Source organism: Ranitomeya imitator, chromosome 1, assembly GCF_032444005.1.
Source record: "Ranitomeya imitator isolate aRanImi1 chromosome 1, aRanImi1.pri, whole genome shotgun sequence".
Classification (NCBI taxonomy): domain Eukaryota; kingdom Metazoa; phylum Chordata; class Amphibia; order Anura; family Dendrobatidae; genus Ranitomeya; species Ranitomeya imitator.
Genome location: NC_091282.1, coordinates 249,096,772 through 249,121,800, shown reverse-complemented (window position 1 = coordinate 249,121,800; position 25,029 = coordinate 249,096,772). Strand labels below are relative to the sequence as shown.

At 43.3% G+C, this 25,029-nt stretch overlaps 1 protein-coding gene across 1 annotated transcript in view; it reads left to right on the top strand.

The window, feature by feature from the left end:
* Positions 1-24,701, top strand: part of ANAPC5 (anaphase promoting complex subunit 5) — a 63,449-nt gene extending 38,748 nt beyond the window's left edge. Inside the window, exons 13-17 of the mRNA XM_069755418.1 lie at positions 4,923-5,044; positions 5,132-5,239; positions 17,977-18,124; positions 18,586-18,748; positions 22,521-24,701. Of these exons, the coding sequence (XP_069611519.1) occupies positions 4,923-5,044; positions 5,132-5,239; positions 17,977-18,124; positions 18,586-18,748; positions 22,521-22,732 (753 nt within the window). The 3' untranslated portion in view covers positions 22,733-24,701. The remainder of the gene's footprint in view (positions 1-4,922; positions 5,045-5,131; positions 5,240-17,976; positions 18,125-18,585; positions 18,749-22,520) is intronic.
* Positions 24,702-25,029: the final 328 nt, after the last annotated feature.

Genomic DNA, 25,029 nt, shown 5'->3' with positions numbered 1-25,029 from the left:
CCTGCAAGCACTTTTGCAGGATGCGTTTTTTCTGCAAAACGACGCATTGTGACGGATTGCAGTTAACGCTAGTGTGAAAGTAGCCTAACACAAAGCATGTTTTAAAAAATGATGCAGATGTAACGTATACTTGTGGGAAATATCAGTTATATCACACAAAATAGTTACTCATTTTTATGCCCTTAAGCCAGATATTTAATGTTGAAAATGATGAAATTTTCCAAATGTTCTCCAAAATTCCGATATTTTCACAAACAAAAACGCCAAAAATATCTACCTAAATTTACCGTTAACATAAAGTTCAATGTGTCACGAATGTGTCAGAATTACTAGGATACAGTAAATCGTTCCAGAGTTATTACCAAATAAAGTGACTCTGGTCAGAAATGTAAACTTTGGCCTGGTTAGGAAGGGGTTAAACTTATGCCAAGAAATCCATGTGCATCATCAGTGGAAGTTCATTCCTATCCAATGTCATACGTGTGTCTCGATGATTGCTTCGACACAGTAGTTGTATCTATACAGTCACCATTGAGTGTGCTATTGTGGTTGACAATCTCACGAACAGCTGAAATCTGTGAAAACTATCCTGGCTCTATAATCCTTTAATATTCAACATAGTGCTGATATGCTATGCTTTTTGTGTAAATCAAGTTTATTGAATGAAGTCACTTTTACAAAAACCATTGAAGTAAGATAATAGTAAAATGATACAACTTGAAATGACATTTGAGTTATTAACACTGTAGCCAAGAGAAAATATATAATAAACAATACTCTATAATCCCACACCATGACTCCGTTATCTTCTTGCTGTAACCAATGATGGCAGAATATGCCTATAGTCATAGTCACAGTGTGGATCCGTTTCTCCGGAACTCCGTTTAACAGCTATGCTCAGATATATCACCAGAGTAAATTATCCAAATTAAATCTTAATCATAACCAAAACACCTTTATAACCCATTCAACAATTAACAGACAAAGAGAAGAAAGTGGGAAGGGACAGATAGAAAAGAAGAGACAAGAGGGGAAGGGTGGGGGGCGGGAACCGGTCTCCGCTGTCCCATCCAACTCAGCCTGGAATCAAAATCAGTGCTTATTAATTCACAACCCAAGGGGTCCAATCTGAAAAAATTAAAGATTTGAGTCAGAGACTCCGCTGAGCCATGCAGTCAGACCCGCTGTCTCCCTAAACAATATCCAAGGGGTCAATATGTTTAGGACCTTGTCCAAGGTCCCGGTGTCCTGACCAACCAGCTGCTCCATTCTAAGGAGGTGGTTCAGCTCCACCACAAACTCGGATCTTGAAGGGGTATTCGTCTGCTTCCAGTAGCGAGGTATTAAGTTACGCGCAGCTGTCAAGAAATGTCTAAGGAGGCCTTTCTTAAATTTAGCTATGGAAAGCTCACAGATAGCAGAGCCACCTCTTTTGTGGGTTGGGCTTTATGCATAGATAGCTTATTATGTAGGTTAAACACATCCTCCCAGAAACCTTTAATGCATTGGCAAGACCACCAAATGTGTATGTATGTTCCCCTCTCCCTCCAACATCTATGCTATGCTTTTTAATAGCCACGCTTAAGTTAGTTGGTTTATACTGTAACTTGCGCGTGAAAATGTATTACAAAGACAAATATTTAAGGGTAATTCCTATCTTTATAAGTTTTCACCTACCCATACAATAGGTGATAAGCTGCTGATCTCTAGAGGTGTAACTGCTGGGATCCCCATTGATCCGGAGAGCCCTGCCTGGAAGGAGTAGAAGCGGAACCTGCTCTTGACCTCACTATCTCTATGGGACTACAGGAAATATCTGAGCGCTGTACTTGGCTATCTCCAGCAGTCCCATAGCCTATGTATAGATGATTTACTTCTAAAGATGACAACAACCCTTTAAAAGTCTTCTCCTAATGAAAACAAAAAATCATAAGTAAGATAATCAACTATTAATAAAAAAAAAAAACACCTTCCCTAAACACAATTTTTCTTAACTGTAAAAAACGGCAACAAAGTTAAACATACTTTGTGCCATATATGTGCCCAAAAAATAAAAATATCAAAAGAAAATAGTTATGATTGAATGTGAGGATGTAAATGTTTGCTTGGTTCTTGAAGGAATTGTCCAAACTTGTGACAAGTCTGCAGTCACGCTCTGTGACTGCACGTGTGCGATTTCCATACTTCAGGGCACATTCTGGCCTCGCTGAATAGTGAATTGAACGAGGCCAAGCATGTTTTCTTGGCACCTGTATGCAAATCGCATGCTCTAGGTTTCTGACCGCCTACTCTCACCAGTAATACCAGAGAATCCTGGCAGAGTAATCCGTTAATAATGAGGAGAGCTAATGAAAGGGTTTGTAGTAGGACACAGCTAAACTCAGATATGCTAACCCTCCCCACAGGGACCTTATTTGAAAGGTGTTCGTTTTTTGTGCTTTCTAATCTTTCTGGAAATTGGACTCTGAGATCAGGGCTGTATCACATCATACAGGTCATACACTGAAAAACCTGCGCTAAGCGTTGGTGTTGGCGTTGCTCTTCTTTCATTCGAGTTTTGCTACCCGTTTGATTGGTCAGCGTCATACAGGGTGAAGAAGTGCACGCCCCAGTGAAAACCGTCTGATAACACCCACTTGAGCTTAAAAAAAATTAACTCAATAGGTGCCAAATACTTTGATTGCTAATATTTCTGCAACTGAAAGGTGAAATAAAAAAACAAACAAACACGTTTAATTCTGCCATGCAGCCCCTATTACAGTGATGGTGAACCTTTTAGAGACCGAGTGCCCAAACTGCAATATAAAACCCACTTATTTATCGCAAAGTGCCAACATGGCAATTTAACCGGAATACTGTGGTTTTAGATTAGAAAAACAACTCCTACATTAGCGCGCTATAGAATCTATAGCACAGAGCTTATAAGCGCTGCACTCCAAGCCTAAGATACTAGCCACCGATTGCAGTGGAGGTCTGTTCTTGAGAATGAAAGGGATTTTTACTCAAAAGTAAAATTGCCAAGTTGTTTTTTTTTTTTTTTTTTTACAACCTCTTTGCAATTGTAACCCTTTATCATGATGAAAATAACCCTTTAAGCATGGGATGTCAAATAAATACACATAGTCCTCCAAACAGTGTAATGGGCCTCACATAGTGCTCCATACAGTTTAATGGGCCCTATATAGTCCTGCATACTGTATAATGGCCACACATAGTGCTCCATAATGTATAATAGCCACACATCCTCACATGTAAAGCACCATGGAATAAATGGCGCTATAATAATAAATATGATGCTGTATAATGGCTCCACATGATGTTACATAATATATAATGGGCCCATATGATGCCCCGTACTGTATAATGGCCACATATGATGCTCCATACTGTATAATGGCTCCACATGATGCATACTGTATAATGGCCACAGTGCTCCATAATGTATAATAGCCACACATAGTGCTCCATACTGTATAATGGCCCCACATGATGCTGCATACAGTATAATGGTCCCACATGATAATGCATTGATGCATACTGTATAATGGCCCCACATGATGCTGCAGACAGTATAATGGCCCCACATGATGCTGCATACAGTATAATGGCCCCACTTGATGCTGCACACAGTATAATGGCCCCACATGCTGCTGCATATAGTATAATGGCCCCATATACTGCCCCATACTGTGTAATGGCCTCGCATTTCTAAAAACAAACAAAAAAAATATTATTCACCTCTGCCCGTTCAAACGCAGATCTGGTCTCTTCATATATCAATCCTACCTGTGGGCACGCGCGCCATCTCTGCAATAGCTTCACCGCCACTCTCCTCAGCCCACGAGCCATCCCCATCCTCAGCATGTGCGTAGACTGATGGAACAGTGCTAGTGATGAGTCAGGGAGATTACGAGCAGGCTGAGGAGAGTGGTGGCAGCACTAGTTTTGAGGAGATGGCACACGTACCCATCGGGAGGGCTCTGCTTGCCGCCTCTGGCAGGCGTGCCATAGGTTCGCCACCACTGCCCTATTACATTGTGTCCATTTCAACATGAAAAATATGGTGAAAGGTCTCTTGAAATAACATTTTCAAGGCCAAAAATTGCCTCCATTTTACTGGCTTACAGTTGCTTGCAAGATCCAAATATGGAACAGGAATCACACCTCAAGGGGGGTCAGCCATCTTTTTGGACATGACTTGCTTGTTTTGACAAAAACAAAAGATTGACAGCGGTCACCAGGCGTAGCAAAAAATAAAATTAAGTGTTATATTGCTCCCTTTTTCTACTTTTTTGCAAACTATGGTGAGTGCTGTCATGATTTTTTGGGATTGCTGGAGAATAGTATATTTTTGTCTCATTTATGTGACTGTGTCTCTTGCAATGTTGTGTGCTGCGAACATCCTTTTTTTTTCCTATTGCTTGCTATGACAGTCTGACGAGGAGTTTGTAACTCCTCTACCTGTCCTTTTCTGAGCTCCTGCGTTTGTAAAAATGATTTTTATCCCCACATTTGATCATGTGAGTAGAAAAAATAAAATTGTCCCCAAAAGTGGACAGTCGAATTTGATAGGATCACATGGTAAGCTTTATTTATATTTTTGTGTAACGCTAAGCAATTGTAATAAACTTTTAGGTTGTCTGGTAAGAAAATATTCAAGCATTCTGAATTATCAGGAAGAAATTGTTGATGACTTGATGATGTGTAGCTGAACATAAAAATGCCAGCCAGTATGTCAGGCTGTCCTGTGCTGCACTCTTACTGCCATAAATGTACCATTTACCTTTCAGTCATAATTCATCTATTACGGTACTTTGATTTCTCACAAAAAGCAATTTGTCACCTTTATAGACCTTTTTTTTTTTTTTTTTTGTAAATTTAAATGACAAAAAAATTAATGTGCTTGTTATTTTTTTTTCTAGCTGTGGATGCTGTTTGATCAGAAAATACAATTTGATCGAGCCATGAATGACGGAAAGTATCACATTACTGAATCGCTAGTAACAGGAATCACCGCCCTTAGCAGCATTGAGGGATTGTACAGGTATACCACGCTGTTACGTCATTTGTGCTCACTAATGTACTGGAAGCAGGAATGCTTCTGAAATGAATTTTCTTTTTTTTTTCTTAGGAAAGCCATTGTTCTGAAAGCACAAAACCAAACAGCGGAAGCTCATAAAATCCTACAGGTGCTACTGACTCACTGTCAGAAAGTAAAGAACATGGAGATGGTTATAAGGTTAGTTATAGCTCATGTATGCCAAGTGCTCCTCAGAAGGGAAGGGTTAATTTTCTACAGCATTTATGGAGAAGCGTTTATCAAGACTGTACAGTCAGTTTCAAATGTGGACATAGGAAGTCACTCACACTACCAAGTGTCACATTGAGAGAGACACTCGTCATTATTCTACTGCGTAACGTATATAGAAAGCCCAGAGAAGTTTTCTATTTTAGCCCTTAGAGGGGTTGTATAATTCTTTACCATTTTTTAAATATTTGATAGGTGGGATCTAAACCACTTTACTTTATTGTTTCGCAGGCTCCGCTCCATATCTTAGTAGCTCACTACTGCTTCATCGCATTTAAATAAATGAGGCTAAGTAACAATACCAAGTACACCAGCTGCTTAAAGGGGTATTCCCATCTACAAGATCCTATCCTTTCTTTCTTTCAATATTCTTTTTATTGCAAAGAGAAATTTATAAGATAACAAACATTTCAAGAGAGTATGAAATAGTATTGTAATGAACAATTAACAATTAAAGGTGCTTCCATATGGTACAAGTAAACAGAGCAACAGTGACTTACTATAAGTTTCTCAATGGTAGATAAAGCAGCAATAGTAAACTAAGCACCAAACAGTTAAACAATTACTCTCTTGCAGAGAGAATAGTTATTGAAGAAATTATCAACTCAAAAGATGAGGCGAAGAGAAAGTAGAAGTAAGAGGGAAGAAGTAAGAGGGAAGAAATAAGAGTAGGAAGAGAAGGGGGGGAGGGTGAGGTGGTGGGAGGAGGGGGTAGAGACACACTGGGATTTGTGCGATTATCTAGTGATTATATCTCAGAATGGAAAGCAGGCTGGGTTCTGAATCGAGTCCAGGGGTTCCAAATATTTTGAAATCTGGTTAAGGAGTGATTAGTTTTGGCTGCTAGTTCCTCAATGCGGTACAGCTGGTCTATTTTGAGGTAGATTTGCTTAATTGTAGGTATATTTTTTGTGTTCCAATTTGAGGGGATCAAGGATTTACCTGCCGCTATGATGAATTGAGACATTTTGGAAGCGTTTTCGTTTCCTGGCCATAGTGGCAGGTTCAGGAAAACATTTTCCGGTTTTAAAACAATGTTTCCCCCTAGCAAATCTTGAATGATAGAGGTTATCGCTTTCCATAAGGATGTGAGGGAGGGGCAGGACCACCACACATGTAGAAAGCTGCCTACATCCGCCTCACATCTCCAGCAGTCAGAATTTGCTGAACGATACCATTTCTTGATCTGACTAGGGGTTAGATACCATCTGGAAATAATTTTAAAAGAGTTTTCCTGAATGCGCACACAGGTCGAGGGGCCATGTGAATTTTTATATATACACTTGATTTGAGAATCTGAGAAGGAAGTGACTAGGTCTTTTTCCCATCGAGCGATATATGTTCTTTTAATTGAGGTGTCTGTTTGAAGTAAAGATTGGTATATTATCGATAGTCTTAGTGGGCATTTTCAATCTGGCACATAGAGTTTCATAAGGGGTTAGTGACCTACTGAGATCTGTTGATTGGCTGTGATGGCGAATGATATGAGAAAGTTTGCCATATTGTAAAAATGTCAGGCCTGAGAGTCCCGGAATTTGAATCATATCTTGTAAGGGAAGTAGTGTCCCATCAACAAATAATTGTTCAAGTGGGATCTGGGCCGCACAGTTGGGCAGTGTGTTCAAAAGGTCAGATACCATAGTCAGTGGTGAGAGGGAGGGTGATAGTATAGGGCCAACTTTCCTCCATATTTTAAAAGTAGCTGAGGTGTGGATATTTTTTAGTATAGGTGGAGTCGAATCATCTATGTGACCTAGCAATAATGAATGCAGAGGTATAGGGGACAGTGCTTCTTACAAGATCCTATCCTAATATGTAGTATGTGTAGTAGTAATAATAGTAGTAATAATAATAATCATGTGCCTCCAATTAGAAATGTAGTATAGTTTTTCTAATTTGCTATGTCTCTTTCCTCATGTTCAGGAATTGCAGGACGTTAGGTTTCCATGGTTACGACCACTGATATAGTGAGAGTTTGCTAATTGCTAGTGGTTGTAACAATGGATGCCTAAGGTCCTGCAATGCCTGTACATGAGGAAAGAGACATGGCGAATCAGAAAAAAACTATACTACAGTTCTAATTGGAGGTATCTGCTAATATTAATATTACACCTACTACATATTTGGGTAGGATCTTGGCGATGGGAATACCCCTTTAACGTATGGAGCTGTGCCTGGTAAACAATAGAGGACTTGGCCCTCACCCAAGCATCACAGTTCCATCACCACTTGATCGTAAAAAGGTGCTGTGAGTTGGATTCCAACAGACTGAATATATATATATATATTTTTTTTTAATCAAAAACGTTTACTGAATGTCATGTAAGTTTACAGCAGAATAATTATTTTACATGTCTTCATACAGTAGATGTACAGGAATAGTGAATACATATCCAATTCATTCAGTGACCTTTAACCCCTTACCAACCTCCATCGTACTAGTACTGCGGAGGTCGGATCCCCTGCTTTGTTGAGGGCTCCTGCGGTGAGCCCGCATCAAAGCCCGGGACAGGTCAGCTGTTTTGAATCGCGATTCACCCGCCGCTATTAACTAGTTAAATACCGTTGTCATACACTGAGAGCGGCATTTAACTTCCGCTTCCGGCCATCGGGCCGGAAATGAGCGCATCGCCAACCCTGTCACATGATCGGGGGTCAGCGATGCGTTGGCATGACAACCAGAGGTCTATTGAAGACCTCTATGGTTGTTGATGCCTGATTGCTGTGAGTGCCACCCTGTGGTTGGTGCTCAAAGCAATGCAGCAATTCTACTTCATAGGAGTGATCTGAGCATCACTCCTATGTAGCAGAGCCGATCAGGCTATGCCATCTTCTAGCCTTCCATGAAGGCAATTGAAGCATGGCAAAAGTTTAAAAAAAAAAAATAATTTTTTTTTAAAATATAAAAAAATTGACAAATATATAAAAGTTTAAATCACCCCCCCCCCCCTTCGCCCATTTCAAAATAAAATAATATATAGAAAAATTGAACCTACACATATTTGGTATTGCCGCTTTCAGAATCTCCCGATCTATCAGTAAAAAAAAAAGGATTAACCTGATCGCTAAATGGCATAGCGAGAAAATTCGAAACGCCAGAAGTAAGTTTTTTTGTTCGCCATGACATTGCATTAAAATGTAATAACGGGCGATCAAAAGAACGTATCTGCACCAAAATGGTATAATTAAAAACGTTAGCTCGGTATGCAAAAAATAAGCCCTCACCTGACCGCAGATCATGAAAAATGGAGACGCTACGGGTATCGGAAAATGGTGCAATTTTTTTTTATTTTTTTTTTAGCAAAGTTTGGAAAAAATTTTTACCACTTAGACAAAACATAACCCATAATGGCAGGTCAGTTTTAGCATTTAGTGAACCTAGCAAAAAATCCAAACAAAAAAACAAGTGTGGGATTGCACTTTTTTTTTGCAATTTCACCACACTTGGAATTGTTTACCCGGTTTCTAGTACGTGATATTCTAAAACCAATGCTGTCGTTCAAAAGTACAACTTGCCCCGCAAAAAACAAGCCCTCACATGGCCATATTGACGGAAAAGTAAAAAAGGTATGGCCCTGGGAAGGAGGGGAGCGAAAAACGAAAACCGGAAAAGGGCAAGGTCTTGAAGGGGTTAAATAACCACCATACAGTTTTCCCTTCCCACCCAGGACTAACATTCACCCTCCCCACCCTCTTCCGCAGTGTGCAGTACAATTAAACCATACCCATGCTGACATAGGTGTTGCCCTTGGACAATTAGTCAAACACATCCTACTACCCGGACAGGTGGTAATCATAATTTGCAGGATCAGTAAATTAAATAACACATCTTTAGCCAGCTCCTCCGAAACCACAGCTGCGCACCTAATCCAGTCTCCCCTTACCAAACCTTATTTTCCCATTAAGATAGTAGAGTTGAGACTTGGACGACTGTTTCTACACAGGGAGGTCTGGTTGCCAGCCAGTGTGTGGCTATAGATTTTATAGTCTGGTAGAGTATTTTAGCAACAGCGAACTGTACCTGGGGAGATCCTCCCACCTTCCTCGTTAATCCTAACACACAGGTTTTAACTCTAAGCGTGGTTTGAATATTAGACACTTCTGGTTTTAATCTACCAACTCTCCCACCACCCCCAATGCCACATCAGTCTCAGGCATGTCCAAAATATGTGCATCAGGTCCACATTTTCTTCCCTGCAACGGGGACAACAGTCATCCATCTTTAGGCCCATTCTATACAATACCTTGGGGTTCCTATAAACTCTATGAACTAGAAACAGTTGAGACCTTCTTTGCATCGTGTTTATTGAAAGCAACCCTGGAGATTCCAGCCCATCTTCTTATTTCTCTGTAGAAATGTTACCTGCAACCTCCTCCCATTTACTCAGACCCTGGACCATGGGGTCACCCAAAATCTTTAACAATGAGTTGTAAATCAGAGAGATTATTCTCTTTGTTGATTTTTGCCTGTACTACAAAGTCTGACAGCCCATTAGAAGATACAGGAAGATCAGAATTGGCTTCCTGAGCCTGTATTGCGTGTCTAAAGGTACCTTCACACACAACGATTTCGTTAACGATATAGTTGCAACGTCACGCTTTTTGTGACATAGCAACGATATCGTTTAACAAAATCGTTATGTGTGACAGCGACCAACGATCAGGCCCCTGCTGGGAGATCGTTGGTCGTGGAGGATGATCAGGACCTTTTTTTGGTCGCTGATCACCCGCTGTCATCGCTAGATCGGCGTGTTTGACGCCGATCCAGCGATGTGTTCACTCGTAACCAGGGTAAACATCGGGTTACTAAGTGCAGGGCCGCGCTTAGTAACCCGATGTTTACCCTGGTTACCAGCGTAAACGTAAAAAAAAACCAAACAGTACATACTCACATTCCGATGTCTGTCACGTCCCCCGGCGTCCACAGGGTAAAAACTGCTTTCGGCAGGAGCGCTGCTAATGCATGCGCTGCTGCCGAGAGCTTTCCCTGCACTGGTTTACTTTTACAATGGTAACCAGGGTAAATATCGGGTTACTAAGCGCGGCCCTGCACTTAGTAACCCGATGTTTACCCTAGTTACCCGGGGACTTCGGCATCGTTGAAGACAGTTTCAACGATGCCGAAGTCTTTCCCCGGATCGTTGGTCGCTGGAGAGAGCTGTCTGTGTGACAGCTCCCCAGCGACCACACAACGACTTACCAACGATCACGGCCAGGTCGTATCGCTGGTCGTGATCGTTGGTAAGTCGTTTAGTGTAACGGTACCTTTAGTTTTGGGCATTTAAAGAATTCACCTTTACGCAAATTAAACTCCTGTTTCAGCTGTTTGAACAGCTTAAGATGGTTATCGGAGTATAACTAATGCATATATTTGAATCCATTCTCCAAATCCCTTCAATCCCCTCAGCTCCTCAAGATTAAAGTTATTCCAGATAGGTGTGTACTGTGAGCTGTCTGTCATCCCTAACAGTCTTTTACATGTCCACCAAATTTTTATGTACCAGTGACTAAGTAGGGTATGTACTCGGACTGCCTTCAATCTTGTGTGATTCCAATATCTCCAGTAAATTCTCCTCCCTTCCCAGAATTTTAATACTGTTGATCCTGATTCTTGGGCCTCCTCCAATGCCCAGCCTTGGAAGTGCTGCAACTGGGAAGCTAAATACTACCCCCATATATGAGGCAAAGCTAACCTATCCCCCCCCCTCCTTTTTTTTTTTTGGTAATTGCAGTTCTTCCAGTTTTATTCTGGGGGTCCCTCTTTCCCACACCAAATCTCTAAAGATGTTTTGCATTTTCCTAACCCAGTATTTAGGAATCCACCGCAGACTGAATATTAATGCCTTAGGGCACTGAACGCTAACATATGACTGCCAACGGGTCTTCTGACCGTGACTGCTTCATTGGAATTTATGAAGCTGTCCTGGTCAGGTTGTGAGACCCTTAGCCAGTCTGTTCATTACGTTTCGATCTCTGATCAATTTGCGCGGACGTCTGCCTGAGCACTTATACTAACTTCCCCCCTTACATATTAGATAGGTGTCGGTCAAACAATAGTTCATCCAATCCTTCGACTGTCGACTATCTGGCCCACAATTCACTGGAATGCTAATTTTGCTGAGCACGTCTGTGTTCTTTACAGGGCCATTTACAGACTTGTCTGCCAGCAGCTTATTCCTGCAGAACACAATGATTGATAGTCGAAAATCTGATATACCGAATATTTTTCTCCTTCGCCTCATTGGGGGACACAGACCATGGGTGTATGCTGCTGCCACTAGGAGGCTGACACTTAAGGTACCGTCACACTGAACGATATCGCTAGCGATCCGTGACGTTGCAGCGTCCTGGCTAGCGATATCGTTCAGTTTGACACACAGCAGCGATCAGAATCCTGCTGTAATGTCGTTGGTCGCTGCAGAAAGTCCAGCACTTTATTTGGTCGCTGGACTTCCTGCTGACATCGCTGAATCGGCGTGTGTGTCGCTGATTCAGCGATGTCTTCACTGGTAACCAGGGTAAACATCGGGTTACTAAGCGCGGCCCAAACAGCGACGCTGCAGCGATCCGGATCGTTGTCGGTATCGCTGCAGCGTCGCTCAGTGTGACGGTACCTTAAGTGATACAAAAAAAGTGATCTCCTCCCCTGCAGTATACACCCTCCTGCTGGCTCTCAGCTAACCAGTTCTTGTTTAGTGTCCGTAGGAGGCACATGGACTGGTCTGCTATTCAGACCCAAAACTCTTTATTATTTTATTTTTACCTTTTACATTTTTGATTTTACTTTTTACAGCGAAGTGGCGACTGATCCTTTCAAGGCTCCGATCTCCCCGAACCATCAACAGGCGAGCGCGGAGAGTGTCGCCTCTCCGTATCCTCTCCTGCAACGTGCCACGCCTGAGCTGATTCTTAGGGGCGACGGGTCCCTTCAAGGGCACCGATCTCCCCGCACCCTGAACGGACGAGCACATGGCGTGTCGCCTCCACGTACCCTCTTCCCCAGCCAGGCCTATAGCCCGACAACTGACCCTGTTCACCTGGGGGCTTTAACTCCATGGATGTACAGCGGCCCCTCTCTTCGGCGTCCGAGCAGCCCCCACTGTACCACCTCTGCTAAAGCAGATTGCACAAGGAGGCGGACGATTTCTCTCCACCTCCCTAACAAAGGGATGATGGATTGAGGTTTATCCCTCTATCCCTGCACCGTCCTCGCTGCAATACCTGACCTGCAGCAGAACAGTAGAGTGCGCGTGCTTTCCTCAGCGCTGAAACAGTCATCTCGGTGGCTCCATGCCGGGACGCGCACCAATGGTGAGTGGATTCAGTCAGCGATGGGCCTCTGCAGTGGGATATTCACATGCTGACAGGCAGCCTCAGCTTCCCTGTGGCCTACCTCCCTGAGGTAACACTCCGGCCGGCTGCAAAAATTTAGCCCCTGGCTTCGGCCGATGTGTAGGCCGGATCCCGGAAGCCGCGCCTGCACTATGGCGCACTAAGGCGGCTCCGTCCACCTTTTCTGGAGCTTCTCACCTAGTATGGGAATGCCAACGTCCCTCTATTCTACCCCTGGTGTTTCTCCCGCCGGCTGCAGAAATTTAGGCCCCGGCTTGGGCCTATTCATGGAAGTCACAGGGGCGATGGTTTTGCATTGAAGGAGCACATGCAACCGGGTAAGAAAGTACTGCTCCCCCCCCCCCCCTGCATCTTCCCCCTGTGCTTAAAGGCACATGACTAGTATTTCTTGGTCTTAAAGGCTCATGACCGGTGTTCCCTGGTCTTAAAGGCACATGACCAGTATTCCATGGTCTTAAAGGCACATGACCAGTATCCCCTGGTCTTAAAGGCACATAACCAACATTTCCTGTTCTTAAAGGCACATGACCAGTATTACCTGCTCTTAAAGGCTCATGACCAATATTCCCTATGTTAAAGGCACATGACCAGTCAGAAACTGGTCACCCAGCTTATCCCAGAGTAACTAGTTCCCTGAGTGGGCTTTGTCACTGCCGCAACCCATGGCTTCTCTGACCATGAGATTGAATCCCTCCGTGAACCCTCTGTGGCTCGGAGTGCTCGCAGGACCGATATAGATGGTCCCTCTCCTTCATGCGAGCCGTCGGCTAGCAGGGGCCGCAAGCTTTTTAGAAACGTACAGGCGTCTAGAAACGTACAGGCGTCTAGAAAACGAAGGTTTCATTTCCTGATCCCTCACCAATGATTTGCTGAGAACAAGACTCTGAATATGGATTGGATATTGCCTTGGTTCTGGACTCACCAGAACTTCAGAAAAGGATGGATTTGCCTATTTATATCATCAACCAATCTCTGTAGATTGACGAGGACTCCGGTTCGGCTCTAGATCATAGTGTCCCTTATAAGGAGACTAAACTCCCAGCAGAGCATTTGCCATTCACCCGGACAAGGAGCGTCCAGATAAGCGATTCATTAGACAGAAGCCTCTGCAAGCGCGGTATCCTTTTTCAGCCAATATGCAAACACGTGGGGTGTCCCCTCCACGTATACCCCTCTAAGACGCGGGATGCCATGCCTTGTCTGATTCTTAGGGGCGACGGGTCCTTTTAAAGGGCACCGATTTACCCACACCATCAATAGACGAGCACATGGAGTGTTGCCTCCATGTATCCTCTTCTGCAGCCAGGCCTAACGGCGGACATCCAGCTCTGTCCACCTGGTGACCTGAACTCTATGGATGTACAGAGGCACCCTTTTTGGCATCCGAACATCCCCCTCTGCATCACCACTATATAGCAGATGATGCAAGGAGGAGGGCCATCCCTCTCCACTTCCCTGTTAAGATGATGGTGGATTGAGGGTTCATCATTTTAACTCCGCACCGTCAAAAGAGAGCGCCAATTGCAAGAGACAGCTTTTTCTGACCTTCCAGATGCAGCCGCGCAATCTGCCACTTGGCCGATTTAACCGGGTAGAATCTCCTGTGGTATACCTTCCAGTATTCCTGCCCGATGGGTCATCAATTAAAAATACAACGTACTCTCAGTTAGCAAATCTGTTTTGTTCTGCCTTGCGGCGTCCGATTCAGCGCCCTACCCCTCTTTAGCCGCCGCATGGGTTGCTACAGCAATGGTCTCCTGGTCGGAGACCTTAACTTCCTTGATTCACATCATTAACTTTTTCTTGAAGACAGTACAGCTGGTAAATCAAATTTCTTGAGTGGGAGACTTGCTGCTCACGCCTCTCGGATGCGGCTACTTGCGCAGCGCTGTCAGCAGCAAATGCCATTACACTCAGAAGGACTTTATAGCTCAGAGAATGGAAGCGTACTCTGTGTTCAAAAAGCCTCTAACATCACTCCTTTACCAGGGTGATCGGTTATTCGGTGAGAAGTTGGGAGCGTTCCCCACGCAGGAACAAAGGATCGCGTGTTTCCTATGGACCCAACCAGCAGTGGATGAGTTGACCAGGACGGTCTAGATCTAATGGATCTTGGTTCCAAAAAGGGGACAGAAAAGTAAGACCGATCCTGGACCTCAAACTTCTACAAAGCTTGAAAAGCTCCCCCTTCTTCAGATGGAGTTCCTCCACTCAGCCACTACTTCAACGGGAAAAGGTGGAGTTTCTGGCATCCACCGACATTCAGGATGCTTACCTTCACATTCCTATTTTTTGCCTCTTCAAAAATTTCTTCGCTTTTCATTCGCGAACAGCATTTTCAAATCACTACCTTGTCCTTCGGCCTTGCTACTGTACCCAGAGTGTTCACAGGGGTTATGGCAGCTGTCATGTTCTTCTTGCACCCTAGAGGCATGGTCGTCCTGCGCTATCTGTCCGACTTTTTAGCCGCTCTTCCCAGACTGCGCTGAGTCGTCTATATCTCTTGCGATACCCTTTCTCACCTGGGCTGGCAGCTAATCTTAGACAAGTTTTTCCTCATTTCCAGCCCAGCAGATGTTCTTTTTGAGGAAGATCCTGGACACTTCCAGATGGTTGGTAATCCTCCCTTGAGACAAGGCCGTGGCGCTTCAACAGGGAGCTCGCGCACTTGTTCACTCATCCCTTCATTCCATTCGATTTGCTAGGAGGGTTCTGTGTGAAAATGGTGACGGCAATGGAAGCGGTTTCTTTCACTCCTCTCGTTTTCTGCAGGTGAAACAGGCATTCAGAGGGTAGTATCTGAGCTCCTTCCTCATCCAGGGGAGATCCTTTCTCCCGGTTCAATGGTTATTAGTGACTACTGATGCCAGTCCTCTTCTCCTGATCATTGTTCTGGGGATCCAAACGGTACGGCTAATTCTACAGCAGGTCCACTGCCATTTGGCGGGTCACCCCATCCGAATTCAATCAGAAAATTCCACGACTGTGCCCTACATCAATCATCTAGCAGGTGCCCACGGTCAGGCGTCATGGTCAAGGTAACCTCACATTCTCTGATGGGCTGAGATCGATCATTCAGGTGATCTCGGCACTACACATCCCAGGAGTAGAACTCTGGACGCCAGACGCTGTCAGGGTCCCGCCTCAAGTGAGTGGAAACTTCACCCGGAAGTCTTCCATCAGATCTGCCTTCTCTGGAACACTCCAGATATAGGTCGGATGGCGTCCAGACTGAACGCCAATGTACTCTAGTTCATGGTTCGGCCTCGAGATCCAAAAGCCATCGCAGTGCATGCTCTGGTTCTTCCATGGTACCAGTTTCAATAACCCCTCTTCCACTACTTCCAAGAGCCTTTCGGAAGCAGGAAAGGCCCCAGTGATCCTGGGAGATCCGCACTGACCACGTCCGTTTTTGTTTGTGGAACTAGTATTTTTCCGTCTTATTGCAACAAAACTGCAAGTAGGGATTTCCTCTCAGGGAGTTTTCACATGTGATTCTTCCCTATCACATACCTTTAGATCTTTGGGACCTTCATGGTCCTGGGAGTCTTACAGTAGTAGACTCATTTTGATCCGGACAGACTTTACTATCAGGGAAGGTCGCCCTTTTTTCTCTGTGATCTCGTCAACCTGACGACTCTTCGGAGCTAGCCACTCTGTTCTTTCAGACTTTTTTTCCCTTATTACATTCAAGGCAAGGTTGTCCTCAGGCCATCCCCGTCCCTTGTTACCAAGGTGGTATTGTATTCCCACTGTTATGAGGGCATCTTTCTTCCCTCATCTCTTTTGACACCAGTCCACAAAACGGAATGGGTTCCACATATTCTGGACGCAGTGAGTGAGTTGGTGAGTCTCAAGGACGGCATCCTTCCAAAGGTTGGACGCTTCATTTGGGCTTCCTGACTGTAAGAAAAAGGCTTCCTGACGATTACAGGAAAGGTTTAGCCGTTTCATCGGCCATGTTAGCCTGGTGGATTCGTTACACCATCCAGGAGTCCTTCTGTCTTAGATGTCAGCCTATCTCCCTGTCTATCGAGGTTTCTTGGGTTCTAGGCCCCAGGCGTCAGCAAAGTACACCTGCAAGCTTGCGGGTTCGTCCAGTCCGCATGCATTTTTGAAGCACTATAATTCCCAGACTACCACAGATGTGAGTCTGGGCAGGCGGACTCTGCAGGCCGCGGTGGCGCACTTGTAAGTGGCGGTTACACAAGGCCTGATCTGATGTTGTCCCCACCCAGGGACTGCTTTGGGACATCCCATGGTCAATGAGGCGAAGGAGAAATAGGAATTTTTGTTTACTCACCGTAAAATCCTTTTCTCCGAGCCATTCATTGGGGGACACAGCTCCCACCTTATTAGCTTGCTTGGGCTTGTTTTATAATTTGACATGCTATACTCTCATATATAATGTGACATGCTATACGCTCATATGTTGCTACTGATCTCCTACTGCTTTTCACCGAACTGGTTAGCTGAGAGCCAGGAGCAGGGTGTATACTGCAGGGGAGGAGCTAACTTTCTTTGTATCACTTAGTGTCAGCCTCCTATTGGCAGCAGCATACACCCTCGGTCTGTGTCCCCCAATGAATGGCTCGGAGAAAAGGATTTTACGATGAGTACACAAATCCCTATTTTCCCCTGACAGTCATCTGCCAGGGGCTCCCATACACATTACAATGTCGGCCAAAGCCTTCCATGTCGGGGGTTCAGCTGACATTGATCTAAAGTGTATGGGGGTCTTTTGGATAGACTATCACTTTTTAAAGAATTGGATAAAACCCTTCTTTCTTCCATTGTTCTAGGTGTTGAGGAGTAAAATATGTCTTTAGTTGCTGCTCCTTAAGTTTTTATTTAATTTAAACCATGCTGAGAAATTTCTCAATATGTGGCAATATCTGAGCTGATCGTTCTTGTGCTGTAATTTCCTTTCCTGCTGAATTCCTTAAACGTTTATCTTGAAGTTGTTACACTACCCATTCATTTATAGTTTAATAGTGGACAGAGGAATTGAAACGTCCCGAGTGCTTGATGCCTTTTTATGTCCTAATATTGGGTTGTGCACCCTGATGTTTTGCAATGAAATGGACAGCACATCTGCAAAGAATTTATGTTCTCCCCATGTTTGCGTGGGTTTCCTCCGAGTTCTCTGGTTTCCTCCCACATTCCACGGACATACCGATAGTGAATTAAGATTGTGAGCCCCATCAGGGACAGGGATGATAATGTGCGCAAAATGTAAAGCGCTGCAGAATGTTAGCGCTATATAAAAATTATTATTATTAAGGCTCGTTCCTGCTTTTGCTTTGTCTTTTCAGAGTCCTTGTTTCCTTAGCAGAGCTCTACTGGAGGTCTTCATGTCACCCGGTGGCGTTGCCTGTGCTACTCCAAGCACTGGCTCTATCTAGAGAGTACCGCTTACAGTACTTGACCTCTGAGACCGTGCTTAATTTGGCTTTCTCACAGGTAGGAACAGTTACATTTTTTCCATCCAGCATTTAGGTGTATTATTGCAAATGTGAGTTACAGAGAGCTTTATATGTATATTAAATGAAATGCATCAAGAAGTTTGGTCCTAAACACGTCGTCCATTCCTGAGGAAACTTTCGGCAAGCCCTGCAGTTTGCCAAATCCTTGTAATTTGCCATATACGCACAGTTAGGATTTGTTCTACCTATCATCACAGGATTGCAAGTTTACGATTTACATAGTTGTGGCCACAAGTTGACTAGTAAAATAATTATATGTGTGTGTGTGTTTATTGATATAGATATATAATTATATGATTAATGTACAAAAATCTGTTTCCACGTATTTACTGATTTCGTAAAAATAATCTGCTCAATTTAGCTTGTTACGTGCAGCTGTTCTTTTGACCACTAATCTCTGTAGTTCACCCTCCCTTTGACACTATTGTACTGTTACAGCTGATGCTGGGCATCCCGGAGCAAGCACTGAATATCCTGCACATGGCAATAGAACCCATTCTGGCTCATGGAGCTGTTTTGGATAAGGGCCGGGCAATGTTTCTTGTGGCAAAGTGTCAAGTAGCATCAGCAGCATCATATAGTTCACAAAAAAAGACTGATGGTAACCTTTTAACACTATATATATTTTTTAATAATGGAAAAATGTGTATCTTATTTGTTGCGTTTTCAGTAGATTATTATGTAGCCGGATACAAAATTGCTTCCTCCGGCAGACAAAATTGTACTCCAGTTAAAGTTAGTGTAAGTGTAACTTGGTTAAAGGGAAAATGTGACCAGGTTTTTTCTACTCTGCCTGAGAACTGCAAATCTATCAGTTTTCAGAATGCTGGGCTGCGTATAACCTTGCCTACACCACTGATTGGCAGCTTTCTGCTTATGCACACTGAACACAAAGTTGCCACTTGGTGGTGGGGGCAGGAGTATACGGAACTCATAAATATGGAGGACTACATGATATAAGGATTACTGCTTCTCGAGTGATGACCTCTTGCTAATAAAATGATTTTTTTTAATATACCGTATATAATAAAAACTATGGCAAGCAGCCCAGTATATGACACATCACTGAAATCAGGGCCTCTACCCCTGCATTGTGCTGTTCTCAGATTAGGTGGCAAAAACCTATTGGCAGATTCCCTTTAGGACAAACTACTAGTGAAAAAGTAGGAGTGCTATAAATTTATAAGGAGGGTTCCCCAACTCAAGCAGAAAATAGCAATGTGGATGAAGCTAAAACCTACTTTTCTAAGGTGGACTGCAAAGAACAGATACGAGACATTCAGTATTTGTAAGCCGGATTATACAGTAGTTAAAGAGGAAAAATTCAAGACCGAAACAAGTGTGCCATGCTCTTTCCACAGATACATTTAACTAACAATGTCTTAGTCTGTGATACCAATATATTAACAATCCAAAGCATTTTGGTTCCCAACTTTCTGAAACTTTTACAATTTTGCTATAGAGGAGGGGCTGTAATAAAATAAAGAAAGTGCTTTCCCTTTCAATTACCCAATGCTATGGTGTAAGGGTGTATCCGGGACTTAGTCCCTAGCAACCAGGCAACCCCCACATGTATTTACGTTGGCTAACAGATGTAAATCATTCAGCTGCAGCAAGAAAAACTAAATCTCCGAGCACTAAAAAATACTCGGAGGACCCCCGAGCATGATCGAGAAATCTCAAGTAACGAGTATATTCGCTCATCACTAAACATCAGCACAGGCAACTGAATCCCCTGTAGGAGCTGTCTTTGACTCCGCTGTGCCAGTGATGAATGACAACTGGGCATAGCAGGCAGGTACGTAGTAACTAACTGCCTCTTAGTGCTTAGGCATTTTTTTTGTTTTTCACAAAGTCCCGAATATACTATATAATAACTAGATGGTGGCCCGATTCGAACGCATCGGGTATTCTAGAATATGCATGTCCACGTAGTATATTGCCCGGCCGCGTAGTGTATTTCCCGGCCGCGTAGTGTATTTCCCGGCCGCGTAGTGTATTGCCCGGCCGCGTAGTGTATGGCCGAGCTATGTAGTATACAGCACAGACACATAGTGTACTGCCCAGTCACGTAGTATATTGCCCAGCCAGGTATGTAACAGGTTAAAAAATAAAAAAATAAACATATACTCACCTTCCGAGGGCCCCTTGTAGTCCTATCGCCTGTGTGCGGTGCACGCGGCAGCTTCCGGTCCCAGGGTTGGTATGAGCGCAGGACCTGTGATGACGTTGCGGTCACATAACCGTGACGTCATGGCAGGTCCTTCTCGCATAGAATCCTTAGCACCGGAACCTGCCGCTTGCACTGCCGAGGACAGGGCGACATGTCGGAGGGTGTGAATAACGTTTTTTTTTAAATTATTATTATTATTTGTAACAGTAGATCTTTTTACTATTGATGCTGCATACGCAGCATCAATAGTAAAAAAGTTGGTCACACAGGGTTAATAGCTGCGTAACCGGAGTGCGTTACACCGCGCTCCGGTAACGCTGGCATTAGCCCTGTGTGAGGGCTGACTCGATGACTGGAGGGAAGTATGGAGCGGGCACTGACTGCGGTGAGGAAAGAGCGGCCATATTGCCGCCGGACTGTGGCCGTAGCTGATTGGTCGTGGCAATGGTCGTGGGCGTTTTGCCACGACCAATCAGCGACTTGGATTCTATGACAGACAGAGGCCGCTACCAATGAATATCCGTGACAGACAGAAAGACGGAAGTGACCCTTAGACAATTATATAGTAGATAAAAAACGATTGACATAATTTATTGAGCCATATAAGGATGGATGCAGCCATTTGGTAAATTCAAAAAAGTTCATTTTCTTCTCATTAATGCACACTCTGCACCCCATCTTGACTGGAAAAAAACAAAACAGAAATGTAGAAATTTTTGAAAATTTAATAAAAAAAGAAACTGAAATATCACCTGGTCATAAGTATTCAGACCCTTTGCTCAGACACTCATATTTAAGTCACATGCTGTCCATTTCCTTGTGATCCTCCTTGAGATGATTCCACTCCTTCATTGGAATCCAGCTGTGTTTAATTAAACTGATAGGACTTGATTTGGAAAGGCACACATCTGTTTATATAAGACCTCACAGTGCATGTCAGACCAAATGAGAATCATGAGGTCAAAGGAACTGGCCAAGGAGCTCAGAGACAGAATTGTGGCAAGGCACAGATCTGGCCAAGGTTACAACAGAATTTCTGCAGTACTCAAGGTTCCTAAGAGCACAATGGCCTCCATAATCCTTAAATGGAAGAAGTTTAGGAAAACCACAAGTCTTCCTAGACCTGGCCGTCCAGCCAAACTGAGCAATCGTGGGAGAAGAGGCTTGGTGAGAGAGGTAAAGAACAACCCCAAGATCCTGTGGCTGAGCTCCAGAGATGCAGTAGGGAGATGGGACAAAGTTCCACAAAGTCAACTATCACTGCCAACCTCCACCAGTGGGGCCTTCATGGCAGAGTGGCCCGATGGAAGCCTCTCCTCAGTGCAAGTCATATGAAAACCCGCATATAGTTTGCTAAAAAAAAAAAACACATGAAGGACTCTGACTATGAGAAATAAGATTCTCTGGTCTGATGAGACGAAGATAGACCATTTTGGTTAGAATTCTAAGCGGTATGTGTGGAGAAAACCAGGCACTGCTCATCACCTGCCCAATACAATCCTAACAGTGAAACATGGTGGTGGCAGCATCATGCTATAGGGGTGTTTTTCAGCTGCAGGGACATGACAACTGGTTGTCAATGAAGGAAACATTAAGGCGGCTAAGTACAGAGATATCCTAGATGAAAACCTCTTCGAGTGCTCTGGACCTCAGACTTGGCCGAAGGTTCACCCTCCAACAAGACAATGACCCTAATCACACATCTAAAATAACAAAGGAGGTGGCTTCTGAACAACTCAACTATGTGACCATTCTTGACTGGCCCAGCCAGAGCCCTGGCCTAAACCCAAATGAGCATCTCTGGAGAGACCTGAAAATGGCTGTCCACCAACGTTTACCATCCAGCCTGACAGAACTGGAGAGGATCTGCAAGGAAGAATGGCAGAGCTCAAAAGTTGCTTCTTCTCAATACTGAGCAAAGGGTCTGAATACTTATGACCATGTGATATTTCAGTTTTTCTTTTTTAATACATTTGCAAAAATTACATTTCTGTTTTTTTTTCAGTCAGGATGGGGTGCAGAGTGTACATTAACGAGAAAAATATTAACTTTTTTTTTTTTTTTTAAATTTACCAAATGGCTGCAATGAAAAAGTGAAAAATGTAAAGGGGTCTGAATACTTTCCGTACCCACTGTATCTATATAATGTAGTTAGGTTTTATTTTTAACAGTTAACTTCTAGCTTTCTTGTTTGTTGCAGCTTTGGAATCGGCCATACTTAATCTGGACGAAGCTAAAACCTACTTTTCTAAAGTGGACTGCAAAGAACAGATACGAGACATCCTATATTTACAAGCAAGACTGTACAATAGTTTAGGGAAAATCCAAGAAAGGAACAAGTGTGCCATGCTCTTCAGACAGATCCATCAGGAGCTACCGTGCCATGGAGTCTCATTATTAATCCGTTTATGAAGAGTTTAATGCTATGCTCACACGTTGCAGCAAACTATACAAATGTTGACCTATCCATATGTGATGGATGGAGGTCCAGCACCTTTACGAGTCAGCTTATGTCTACTTCAGCAGTGGCAGGGAATAAGGAATGCAGAATACCAATGATCTGCACGTCGTGTAATGGCCGCTGCAGATTTGCACATGAAAATTCTGCAGTGTATCACAATAAGTAGAGGAGATTTCTGCAAACCTCTTGTACACATTCTGGAAAGTTATGTAGAAATTGAAGTGTAGTGCAAATTTCAAAATCCATATCTTGTCAATTATCTGTGTGGAGAGTGCAAGTTTCATCTCTTAGAAGGCAAAGGGTGAAATCCATGGCCATGTCTAATACATGCAGATACACTGCTGAAAAATTTGCATCAAATCTGCTACTACTCTCCTACTCTTAAAACGCCATTTAAGGTTTACTAGTTCCAGAGGAGAGGATACATTGCAATTTTTGTTTATCAATTTTATAATATATTTACCACAATAACAGACAATTTGTCCACTGATTTAATAATGTTTTGTTATATTATTAGGACACTGGTTGTCAAAGGGTCATACAATGAAATGAAATATATCTCCAATGAAGGGAATTCCTACGGTTGTAAATATTCTGGCACACTGTGCATCTCCTTGTTTGACGTGCATAGGGTTTATTCAGTTAATTTAGTAAGCTAAGGAAAAACTGGTTGCATAAACAGTCCAATGCGAGTACTCTGCTATTTCCAGCAGCAATGGTGTACCCACATGACCATTGCAGTTAATTACTGCTTAGGCCAGTGGTTGGCTGCATCAGTCCTGTGGAGACGTTGGTCACATCATTAATGCAGCAGCATCGGGTAATGCACACTGTGCTTGAGTAATTGCCTTACTGACGACCCATCACTGTCTAGAAGGGAAGCACTGCTGGGGCCAATGAATGGCTGTAGTGGTCCAGTGGGTGGTCACCACTACTGGCCAGACTGGCTTGGAGCAATTTACTGCTTTGGCTTGTCTCACTTTTATATGGCAGGGATACTATCTCAAACTTGGTAATCTTAATCTTTTGTTTTTGGGACATTGAATATAAATTTCAGTAGTTTTCAGGAAACCTTTATTATATGAATACTAGTTACAAGTTCCTGGTGCCAGATTTTGTACTGAAAGATTGATGTACTATGTAAAATAATTAAAAGGGTTTCCTTGAATTTAACAAATGATGACCATAGGATTGGTTATTAATATGTAATTGGTGGAGGTCCGACAATTGGCACCCCCGCAAATCAGTGAAGTACAGTGCTGTGCAAATTAATTGGGACAAAGCAAAAAAAGAAAATGTTATGATGTACTGTTACATACTAATTCTGAAAATTACCTTTTTCCACTGGCTAGTTGACCAAGATTTATTTATTATATATTAAAAATGGTTTGAATAACTGACAGGTAGCCAACTTATTTTACTTAAAAATGCTTTGTCCCAATTAATTTGCCCAGCACTGTATGCTCTAGCAATGGCTGAAACACGGTATTGAGACACTGTAGGTCGGTTTGTGGTTTAGTGGCTACTGCCCAGAACTGCAGTTTATCTCTCATTCACTCCAACACCCGGCATTCCCACCGTACAGCTGAACTCTGCTCCATACATTGCTCGGATCTGGCCAATGCCGGAGCAGACACCGCAGCCCTGTGCATCACTAGGTGTCCGCTGCCAACTACTGCAGTTTGTCTCCCATTCATTTAAATAGAAGATAAAGTGCTCCACCGCTTACATTGCTTAGCTCTGGCCACGGCCAGAGCAGATTTTAGCTGATTGGCGGGAATGCTATGTGTTGGATCCCGCCAGTCACATTTGTTTCAATTGTTTCATCCCAGACAACCCCTTCAGTTTATATGCCGGCACTCATTGATAGTTGTACATAAAGTTTTTTCTAATAAACTACTGAGTTCTGTTCTCTTTCTATGAACCCTTGTTTTTTGTGTATATGTAATATATCTTTGAAAATCCGATGTAATAATGCGTATGAGTTTATGTATATGTTCACCTCTGTACAATACTAACTAGTAACCAGCAGACACTGGGAGCCCTAGTGATGAAACCAGTGCAAGCAGATCTTAGTATTGGAAATATTGTATTCTTCTTCCAGATATCAGTTTTTTTTCCTTGTAAAAATTAGAATGTCTCTGAATCTGCAGCAGGTATGACAAACGAGTATGTTATTAAGGGGTTGTTCAGATGCGTGTGCTTTATTAATGTGTGCTGTCCATGTGCATCACTGACCACACACAGA